We start from the raw sequence: 12,056 nt of genomic DNA, 5'->3' as shown, positions 1-12,056 counted from the left end.
ATTTTTGTCAAGTGACAAATACACTGCTACCCCTCCTGTTTCTGTATGAGCAATGGCACTGGAGAGTGACAAAAACACTGTTACCCCTCCTGTTTCTGTATAAGCAATGGCACTGGAGACTGGAGAGTGACAAGAACACTGCTACCCCTCCTGTCTCTGTATGAGCAATGGCACTGAGCAGTGTCACTGGAGAATAGAGAGTGACAAAAACACTGCTATCCCTCCTGTTTCTGTGTGAGCAATGGCACTGGAGAGTGACAAAAACACTGCTACCCCTCCTGTTTCTGTATGAGCAATGGCACTGGAGAGTGACAAAAACACCGCTACCCCTCCTGTTTCTGTATGAGCAATGGCACTGGAGAGTGACAAGAACACTGCTACCCCTCCTGTTTCTGTATGAGCAATGGCACTGAGCAATGTGACTGGAGAGTGACAAGAACACTGCTACCCCTCCTGTTTCTGTATGAGCAATGGCACTGGAGAGTGACAAAAACACTGTTACCCCTCCTGTTTCTGTATAAGCAATGGCACTGGAGACTGGAGAGTGACAAGAACACTGCTACCCCTCCTGTTTCTGTATGAGCAATGGCACTGAGCAGTGTCACTGGAGAATAGAGAGTGACAAAAACACTGCTATCCCTCCTGTTTCTGTGTGAGCAATGGCGCTGGATCTCCTGGGGAGGGACGTACTTATGGAATCCAAAACCCGCAAGATCCAACAATGCACCGATGACGTTTTGCCTAGATTCAGATCCGAGGACACGCAAAAGTATCGAGCCAGCTCGCGAGCCTACTCGGATCCCCTAAGTTCGGGTGGGTTCAGTTTTCAGAAAACTGAGGCCGAGCATCTCTAATTATTAGCATGTTAAATACTGCTTCTGACACAGCTGTGTGGTGTCAGCAACTCACATCAAACATACTAGTAAAATGTATGTAGTTTACACCAGTGGGTAAGAGGCCTTGCTTAAACATAATAAACAGGAGAAGTGGTACTGTGCATGTATCCTCATATAGAGACTAAGAAAATACACTGAGAATTGCACCTAGCTCTCAGAACAAGAGGCGTAGTACTGTGCAGTAACCCAACTGCACAGAGTTACATCCGGCAGAGACTTCTACATACAACATAAACAAAAGATGAAAGTTACATACATCATTAAAACAGATACTAAGAATTAGGCTGGATACACATTAGAGGGTTTTCGGCCAATTATGAGGCAAATCACCCGATAAACGACTGTTTGGCCCAATATCGCATTAGTGTGTACACTTAGACGATGAATGAATGATAGTCCTTCCAAAGCATCAACCATCGTTTCATTTGAATGTTCATCAGAACTATAAATCTGGTTCAGCGATGGAATGACGTCCTTCGCATCTTGTGGTGTGTCTGTGCTCACGATCAGGATCACAATCATTTCAGGTGAGGTTTATGACTGATGGAGAGCACAGAAGTCGCATCTTCCTTATAAAATACAAACACTGGTACATTAATCGTTTCTCACTTTATGGGGAGGAATTCAGCAGGAATATGGTACAGAAGACACCTATAGGGCAGACTGAATCTCAGACTACAACTGGGGCACAAGAGCATTACATCGTTTAGTCCACGGATGATGGGGCCACCGAGCTGGACACGCATTGTGTACAAGACTAAAGGTTACAGGATAATAACATCTAATTATTACTAGTATACTGTATCTTGGTAAACTTTATATTAGTTTAAATCATAACATACTGGATCTTTTGTTTCCATTGTTCAGGCCAAGTCTGTCGTGTTACTTTTTTTTAGGTCCTGTTATCTTAAGTCTGAGAAAAGTACATGTCCGAGATCTGGTACAGAGAGTCCACATTCCGTAACAATCTGAGCTCTTCTTCCCACAAGTTTGTAACATGACAATAACTTCTTATTCTAAGGGGAGATGAACAGATGTCCAATCTGGGGGGAAGGGGGGTGCAGTGTCAGAGGTGTGGCGGGAATCCGTTCAGGATCAGCCCAAAAATGAGGGCTCAAATATCAGCATAATGGATATAGGTAACTACTACACGATCTGGTACTTCTCTCTGAGTTACTATGGCCTTATTACTAGGGACTTCTAGCTAGCAGCCTCCTGGGCTTTCCACTCCCAAGTAACTTAAATACCAGAGAGGGGTCTTACCCTAAGACCCCTCAGTGTAACCCCCAAACAGTCCACACACCTTACTGTATGCTGCACCCACCAGCCGGCATTCATTACCGGTGTCTCACAGTCAGCCCAAACCATTTACCATGTGCAAGCAATTTGGCACACTTCAAACTAGCATTCGAAGGGTTAACCATCTGCTCTCCAGCAGTCAGAGGCTCAAAGGAACTAAACATCATCCTTTTATTTGTGTCTGTTTGTAGTGCTGTCTTCATAATTCATGTAATGAACTCACAGGGTCTATTCCCCTCCTGAGCTCAGGCTGTTAGCTGGATCCACGTGTCTGACCAGCACAGAGGGTGCCCCATGGGGGGGATGTTCTATCTCGGCCCTAAATAAATAAATATAGGGTGTATTATTGCTAGATATGACCTGACATAAATGCTGTAAGTAAATTGAGGATTACTGGAACTGGGGTGTTTTTCTAATGTCTCTCCCGCTTCCAAGAATAACATTTCTTATCCAAGTATTTAAACCCATAGGAGGAGAAATATGATTATACCTTTATAATCAGGACCCTAAGATCTGATTTCGATCTGAAATATACTGAGAATAGATATCTGGAGACTCTTATCATCACAATAGCAGCGTTGTACCTGTACCATGAACTCTGGATGTGGGATACGTCTAGTCATGGAATAATAGGTGACACGTATTAGTTAATGAACACAAAATATATATTTTTGCACAGTAGTTTGTATCCTCCTCTAACCTGTAAATATATAGAGCTGTTGTATACTGTATGTATACTGTATGACACTTCTGTGTGGCAGTTTGTGTCTTCCTGTGACCTGTCGATGTATAGTGTTGTTGTATATTGTGTATACTGTATGACATCTCTGTGTGGCAGTTTGTTGATTTGGACAATAGACGTTTCTATCACGTTTTACATTTATGTTTGAAGGTTTTGCCTCTTTAAGAGAACAGTGTAAATACTGGGGATGGTTTTAGATGCATGATCTGTCTGGATACACTCAGAGGGTAATCTGGTACCAGAACACAGGACAGAACTAGACAGCACATGTTACAGATGATGTATCTCGGGGAAGTATAGGAAGAGAAGGAAGTGGAATGACCTATCATTTCTTAGCCTGTGTATTTATGTGGCCACGGGTGCAAGCAAGGACAAGAACGCACAGAGGTAAGATGAACTCTTGTGACCCCCGTTGAGCCTTGAATCTTAGCTGGGAAATGTTTTATTCAGAGTCTGGATTTGTGCAGTGAGTGTAAGAAATCAGCACCAGATCATCTGCGCACCTCACACCTCGTTAACCACTTCATTCCTGGGCTACAATGAGGAAGAGGCATCACAGTTCTCTATAAACCTATGGGACATAGACATACTGGGAACTGTGTGTAAAATACTTTGTGGCAAAAGCACAAAACACAACAAAGTGTGGTGGGTTGGAGCCACAGGTTGGCCTGATGTAGAGGAATGTACCATTCTCTGGGCCCTCGGAGTAATGCCCACACCACAACCTGTGCCGAGTTCACGTCCGATACATGTGATGGAAATAGCTGGGACAGATCACTATGGGGCATATTTAACAAATCACGGTAGTGCACTTTTGTGCACTTACCGTGGAATTAAAGTCCCGATGTGCCCTCCGCAAATTTATTAAAGGTGCATCGCAGCAGATATCATGGATATCTGCTGCTTTGCACTCCTGATCGTTTTTGCGAGCAGTCACCATTCAACAGAATGGTGACTGCTCCTGGCCGCAATCTAACAAGTCCCGAAAAATGATTTTTTTCGGGAACTTGTCATGTTAATGTACCAGCTGAAGCTGGCGTACATCATCCGAATTGAGGAAATCTAATGCTGTCAGCTCTGCTCCGACGAGCAGAGCTGGACAGCGCATGTGTGGAGGGATCACATGATCCCTCCCTGTCATTCAGCGCGCTCTCTCTGCAACGATAGTTGCAGAGACAGAGTGGGGACTTTGTGCGCATGTGCACTGCCCATGCGCAATTGAAGGAAGAAGAGGAGATCCCGAGACAGCGCGTCCGAAGAGGGGGGTAAGTGTGATTTTTTCTATCACAGAAACAGCAGTTTTTCGGAACTGCTGTTTCTGTGTTCCCTTTTTAATAAATGTGAGAAATAGTTCAATCCTTATCCTTGCGATAAGGATTGATAACTATTTCTCACTTTTGCCGAATAATGATAAATGTGCCCCTATAGGAGAAAGCTGGAACACAACAAGTAACACTGAGGGTGGCCCCATAGTCTGAGGGTATTAGGGCTTTAAGATGTTCTAGGCAAGACTGGGCTATAGACTACAATTGGCATGAGTGAGGCTGGAATATGTACTGGGCATACTGACCAGTGGACATGGAGTTATACTGACAGGGGTCTGTGCATCAACATGATGCGGTGCCTCTAAACCTGTATCGGTGCACATGGCAGTGATGTATATTTATGCTCCGCTTGAATGCATCATGCTGGGGCTACACCGGGAGCCCTGGCGACTCCTCTCCTGTGACCCCTCTCCTGTAATCTAATTTTCCTATTTACCGGCAGCTTAGCGCTGACTGTGGGAGGAAGCGCTGTGCGCATGCGCACAGCACTAACACTGTATCGGATTCTGCAAAGCCGAAGAAGCTCCAGTAGAATCCCACAGGAAATGACGGGTAACGCCATCCTGAGATGGCGCTACCTGTTTGCGCGATGCAAAGCTTATCTAAGCTTGATGCACTGCAGAACATCGCAGTCCCCATAGTAATCAATGGGGACTGCGATGCTGCACGATATTTAAATGGAGAAGAGTTCTGCCATATCTCCTCCATTAAGCAGTAAATACTTAAACATCAGCCTGATGCATAGACCCCTTAGTGTTGGGTCTTTACCATATACTGGACATGTGGGCTATGCTGTATGCTGGGCACACAGCAATATTATAACCTGGACAAGGGCTGTATTATGTGCAAGAAGCATCATGCATCATATCGCCTGGGGCTACACTGTATACAGGGAATCGGGTGGCATTATATGCTACATATGGTGAACATCAGGATGTATATAGAGCTATATAATATGCACCTGTTGGAGCAGAACAGTGGTCAGCATTGCACATCATATGATGGGTGGTTAATTAGTGAATATCAGCCACAGTGTGTATATTATATGTACTGGACTTCTTATGTCCACTCTACATTTATGATATTGACTTTATGTTTTCCTTAAAGCTTGGAATGTATGAGGAGATAGAGTGCTCAGGATTAATCAGTATGTGAGTACCTGACCTGACAAACAGAATACACTTGTACCTTGGAGTACTGCTTTAATAGAACAGATACAAGGATGATTGATTGGAGGCCAATAGATGAAGAAGTGGACCCATCCCAAGGGCTCCCAGTGGGGTGAACGGAAGATGAGTAAGACAAGGGAGGCAGACGTTAGTGGACAGAGGCGCTCACAGACATGTGATAGGCATCAGGCCATGGAATAAATGGTTCTATGAGAAATACAGAGCTAATATGGGAGCAATATATTTGGCATTTTACATTGGGTCAGTGGGGGGGACATGTACCAGTAGGTCACATTCTGACTGACCGTCATACCCTGCCTATTCTAGTAGGTGTAGATACATACAGTGGCCGGGGAGTGAATGTTTGTGGATGAGGACAGAGAGATTGGCTGCAGTGCAGGAGGTGAGAGGCAGGTAAGTGCCTCTAACCTCCTTCACTTATACTTATTCCATTCAACATATGTTCAGGAAAGTGGGCTATTATGTATGGAATTTGCTGGGAGTGAGTGGGATCGGAGCCCTTATTATACAATATATTATTATACAGCATAACTTCAGTACGGTTATATTATGTGTCACATGTAGCAGGCTTCCTCCATTGTAGTCACTGGTAGATAGAGGTAATGACCAGTAACGCTATATAAAGTGACAGTGTCCTCATACTACGTGCGTGGAAAGTGCGCAGTACGCAGAGTCGCAGGGTCCTCAAGTTACCGGCAAGTCTGCATAGTATGTAAACTGCTCACATTTCAGCAAGATACACTTATAGCATATGAGACGCTACAAGTACATAATACCCTGTAGGTGTATGTTAGCTTAGCAGCCTCTACAAAAAACTAAATAAATAAATGGGGGGATAAAGTGTTCCCTCCCTCCAAAAACCAAACCAGCTGTAGTGATGCTAAGACTGGTGTCGGCAACATCGGGGGAGAAAAGCTTAAGGTCCCTCTTAAAGTGCTAAGGAAACCAGTGGGCCCCTCCCGCTAGGAAAAAACAGCCCCATGCTGAAAGAGCTAGGGCTATTCTCACACCCCTCAGCGGTGGGTGTGGGTCAGTAAATAAATTTAAAGAGAGATAACATGTTTTTTTTATGGTGCACTACTGATCCGAGCATGCCCTGGACACCTTCATTTGTATAGGTATGATGGTGCTTGTAGTACTACAAGTGTCAGCACACCCGTGGCCCTCAGGGTATCCTGGCAGTTGTAGAACTGCAAGCGCCAGCATGCCAAGTCATACAGGCTGCAATCGGTAGTGCACCTTGAAAAAGTGGCTATAAAAAAAAAAGACACAATTTTTTTTATTTATTTTAATTAAAGACACATCCCACGCATCCCTATCTAACCAGTTTGCTTCCTAATTCCCCAGGTCCATGCTGGCAGCTCCTGGGTGTCTGTACGGCACGCCAATGGTTAATGAAAGCGATAAACCCTCAACAGCCGGCGATTACCCTGCTCTGAGCGGAGCCGCGGACACAGTGACCGTTACAGGGCATTGCAGTCAGTAACATAGACCTGGACTCTCTCTCTGGAGAGACCCCCCGCATGCTTTCTGCCCCTTCCCCCCCAGTATTGCCGATACCAGCATAGGCTGGCAGTGCAAGAGCTGGTTTGACTTTCAGGGGGTCACGTTGTTCCCCCATATCTATTTAATTAATTTTTTACATGCTGATGCAAGATCTGATCATTGTCGTCGTCGTCGTATAATACACAGGGGGGAAGCAGCTTCCTAATGTTCATATCCGCGGCTGCATACTCCTCTACATAGCCCATAACGTGTCTGTTCCCTCCCACGTTCAACATTTCTAAGTGTAGAGAAGCGCACTGGGCATTAATAAATAAATAAAGCTTTTATCTTAATGCTTTTGTTTTGTTAATGCCATCCTGAGATGATGTTAGGCTCTCCCACTATACGTAGGTGATAGGTGAACCCTTTGGTGTAGGGCGATGCCAGTACAAGCTCTATTACCGGTGTGATATGGCTATAAATAGACCATGTGACACATGACACAACTGAGGGTCTGCTGTCTGCGGCGTTATCCCATTGGTTTAGCTGGGATAATGCGCTGTAGCAGAGATATCCTCCTAAAACAAGAATAACTTTATGTGCTGGTCAGTTTCACATTCTTAGTACTACATGGAGAAGAGTCATTAGGTAATGGTAACACATGTGTTAGCACTTTGTCATGTGCAACCAGGATAGACATACTACAACTCTCCCTCCGCTTCCAGGTCCTCTTACATGAGCTTTCTTGCTGCACTAGATAACAGCAGACTGTCTCCAGTGCTCACGTGGGGCTTAAAATAAAGATTGTACTCTGTCTTCCTCATGTAAACCTGCTAAATATGGTGTTGGCAGCAGTCTTGGTGTCAGTGAGATTACAGATTCCTGACGGTGCAGCCTCCCACCTGCTGGAACACAGGGATGTGACAGTGAGAGAATGGGGATTATACAATGTTATCATGGTCTCTCCCTGTGTCCTGATCCTACCCAGCTGCAGAGCCTCTCACTAAGCTCTTATCTGGATGTGTCTTCTCCAGTTTATTTTTCCTTGAGAAGTGAACAGGAGTCTGAGACTGATATAAAAACACTTCACTATCTATCTGATAAATTGTGTCCGATAAAAGGATTCTCAGCAGAGATGAAAGTGCTCAGATTGGCAGCACTCACATCTGTCCTTTCCTCATTACTACCCAGCTGGCATCATGCCCTGCAGGTCAGAACCCATACATCTGACTCACAGGTCTGTAGCTGAAAACTGGGGCAGTCAGCAAATAAAACCTATTATATCATGTAATGTCACATGCACAACCTGCAGGTCTTTCAATGAAAAATATGTGGTTTGTGGGGGGATTCCCATTACACAGGGCACAAAATTGTGTGTTCTGCAAGTTTATGTACAGCAGCATGCTACATAAAATGAATAAACATCACACACATACACACACACACACACACACACATATATATATATATATATATATATATATATATATATATATATATATATATATATATATATATATATCCTATTCATGCACATTCAGTGCTCCCTGGCATTGGGTATGTCTTGGTGTTTTGGGGCTTACCTGTTTGGTGAAGAGGATGGCAGTATCCCAGTACTCGGGGTGCTTGTCGCTCACTTTGTTCCATTTCTTCTGCCATGCACAGAAGCTTCTCAGAGTCAAGGCAGCATTGGTGGTAACTTTAGGACCCTTTCCATCATCTGTCAGAACCATAAACTTGACCACGGCAATGTTGATGGGATTCTGGATGCTGGGATGGCGGTATAAACGGGCTGATGTGGCCATCAGTGTGAGCAGATAGTGCTGGAGATCATCTCCATGGAACTTGAGCATTGTCTCATCAGCCACAATCAATGTCTCCACGTACCTGGTGATTGAGGCAAAGCGCCTGGAGCGGGGACTGCCTCCCCGGGTCCTGCTCCCATTTAAATGGCTTTTGTTGTGCTTAGAACCTTTGTATCTCTCTAGAGCTTCCATGATGCCACGGTTCAACCCGGAGCCAACCCCACACCTGGATGTCGTGTCCATTGGCTGAAACTGTGCTCTCCTTCGCTGTAGCAGGTGCGGCCCCTGCTGGCTACTCTGGAATTGGCCCCGTGTGCCATTTTTTAAAGGGCTTATTAAATATTCCACCCCTTGGTAGCCAAAAGCCCCTCGAAGTCCTCCACAGAGGCTCAGAGCAGCGAAGGAATCCCGGTCAGAATTGACGTCTCCGGAGAAGAAGCAATGTCTCAGACTTGGTGATGGTTTGGGGAGAGCACCGGGGGAATGCATGGAAAAAGCTGGTGCCAGGAACTGAGAGTCAGGGCTCAAATTTAGATAGAAATCCTCCTGGAAAGCAGAGATTTGGAATATAACTCCCAGGTCTTTATTCTGCTCGTTGCCTTCTTTAAAATACTGCCTTCCATTTATATCAGAATCCAGCTTTTTGGGGGTGACCAGAACTCCCTCCAAAGAGGAACACAAAGAAGGGGTGAGACAGGAGAATGCGAGCAGCGAGGTGACAGCCAGATGTGTGATCATGGTGACTGTGACTCACACTAATTCTCCAAAAACTGAAAATAATATATACTTTATGGAGGAAGAGGATAGATGGACGATAATCAGGAAAATATATGTCCAGGAAACATTGCAAGGAAAACGAAATGTATCCACCATTTAAAAGTTGCTTCAACTTATTGACAAATGCTGCAAAAACATTCAGAAAGTAAAATGAGAGATGTCCATAAGAGATGCCCCATTCACAGACAGACAGAGCCAGAGCTGGTCCCTCAGCCGCTCATCCAGATGTTCATACTGTCACATGGTGCATGTTGCTCCTTCTTTACCTGTCAGCTCACAGGCAGCATCAGCCTCTTGCAGATCTTTATATACATCCCTTTCCTTTTCTGGGAGGTGCTGTGCAGGCTTATTGGACTTGTAGCTCATTATCAGTCACACACGGCCTCCCTCTCCTAACATTGCCGGCAGGGTTTAAAGAGCCAGAAAATCTCATCATCTGTTAGAAGCAGCTGTTTTCTCCCCGCCTCAGCCAGCTCTCTCTGCACAATGCTTTGACATTTCAGGATTTTAGAGGCAGTTTCTGCAGCGTTGGATGACTGACCTGACAGATATGTTTGTGTTTTCTGCAGGACATTTACCAGAATGAGCCGGGCTGCTCCATGTACCTTGCAGGATGGCTGCAGTGTACATATATCACAGCGGTGTCCTGTCCCTCTGTAGCTGGTTATGGTTCGTTATGAAACGTTGTAAAGAAGGGACTGGACATGTGTCCTCCCGTTAAAAGAATCAGGGGAGGGCTGGAAAATTTTAGCCTGGGGGGGCAAGACTTGACTCAGCAGCTTATTAGGAACATTTTAAAGGTGGCCCAGTGACCCAGCTCAAGGTAGCCCACTATGGGACCGGCCAGGGATACAGATGCCCCCCTGCCCACCAGCCCAACCTGCCCCTAAGATAGATGCAACAGAAAGATCTCCACGAAACTATAGTATCAGACAGAGTCAATATTAACTGATTGCTCCATTTCTGGTACATTTGTATAATACAATATAATAATGATTGTATCAAAATATTTTTGTTCTTGGACTTAACTAGGTTCTGTGATGTTGTTCATAAGTCTGTTTGCAGAGATTCAGTACAGCTCCATTGTTTGCCTTCCCTGACTGGCATACATCCTCATAAATTTGTGGTGGGATAAAGAGGGTTTACTTGTGGGTAGCTGTAAAGTGGGGAGTAAATGATAAGTTGCAATCCTTCTGGACCTGCTTTCTATGTGTTTTGACATAACATTTAAGCTGGCAACACACAGAGCAATTTTTTTTTGTTGGCAATTTGGTCATTTTCAATTCAATTGCCAAACACAAAGTCACATGGGGGGCACAATAAACAGCAGTACCATCCAAAATCCATTTAGGACCAGTCAGATTTTAATCAGACTGTATATGCCACAAACAGCACTCACCTGAGCCTCCATGATGTGAATTTGCAAAGGGTTAATCAATACAAGGTCACCTGTTCTCTCTAAAAATTATTAAAAAATCCTTAAAATGATACTTCATATTTATGATCTTTCTCCACTTCGTTCTCTCTACATTTATATCTCACTACAATTAATCTTTAAATCAGTCATCATGAGTTCTCATTAACCAATTACTTCACTGTTATTTCAGCTATGTAGCGCAATATATGACCAAGCTTAATTAGCACATGAATTTGTTAAGAACTCAAAGACAGAACGTTATTAAATTGAATTTAAGATGGCAAAATTGCCATAATCCATAAATATATATATACTGATAAGTTAGAAGGCTGCTGACAAAATGAACCAGCATCTATGTGTGCATGTTAGGAAATGTAGACTGTATAGGGGAATTACCTATATGAATGACAAATATTCTTTATACAGTGCTGCAGAATTGGTGGCGCTATATAATGATGATGACATGCGCACACAAAAGTTTCATCTCAGAACTAAGAACTTACAAAGAGCAGTAGATGATTTTGGAAAGGAACATATTGTAAGTCAGTCTAACGACAGCAAGACCTAGAATTCAGCTGTCAGTGTTCTTTGTGAAAGCCGGCAGAAGTGCTGTGTTTTATCTTACAACTTTCAGTGCAACAGCCATGGGGTAAGTGTCGCCTAAGAGGGTAATTCTAGGTGTAGATGAGAACTAGTGTGCATCAAGTTCTGAGACCTCAGCTGCAGTAATACAAGTGCCAACATCGCTACATACAGTGTACATTGCAGGAAATGTCCTCAGTGCATTGTGCCTGAGGGGGGGCAAGACTCGACTCAGCAGCCTATTAGGAAAGCCACTTAATACATCCTTCAGTAGATTTACTGTATAAATTCTATTTACAGTTACAATGTTATAGCCCAGGCAGCACTGACGCTACAGATCACTTCTACCTCCTGCACCTACTTTGTACCACATTCTATACCACAGTCATTACCAGTTTCATGCAGTGTGTGACACAATATCAGCTGCAATTGGACAAGACATCAGCATCATCATTTATTTATATAGCGCCACTAATTCTGCAGCGATGTACGGAGAACACACTCACATCAGTCCCTGCCCCATTGGTGCTTACAGTCT

The 12,056-nt window shown here is 44.2% G+C and overlaps 1 protein-coding gene across 1 annotated transcript in view; it reads right to left on the bottom strand.

The window, feature by feature from the left end:
* Positions 1–9,850, bottom strand: part of ADAMTS15 (ADAM metallopeptidase with thrombospondin type 1 motif 15) — a 41,743-nt gene extending 31,893 nt beyond the window's left edge. Inside the window, exon 1 of the mRNA XM_075190564.1 lies at positions 8,521–9,850. Within this exon, the coding sequence (XP_075046665.1) occupies positions 8,521–9,480 (960 nt within the window). The 5' untranslated portion in view covers positions 9,481–9,850. The remainder of the gene's footprint in view (positions 1–8,520) is intronic.
* Between the last annotated feature and the right edge of the window lie 2,206 nt (positions 9,851–12,056).

The sequence above is a fragment of the Mixophyes fleayi genome, chromosome 11, assembly GCF_038048845.1.
Source record: "Mixophyes fleayi isolate aMixFle1 chromosome 11, aMixFle1.hap1, whole genome shotgun sequence".
Taxonomy (NCBI): domain Eukaryota; kingdom Metazoa; phylum Chordata; class Amphibia; order Anura; family Limnodynastidae; genus Mixophyes; species Mixophyes fleayi.
Note: the sequence above shows the minus strand (reverse complement) of the source record. Positions and strands in the feature narration are given on the sequence as shown.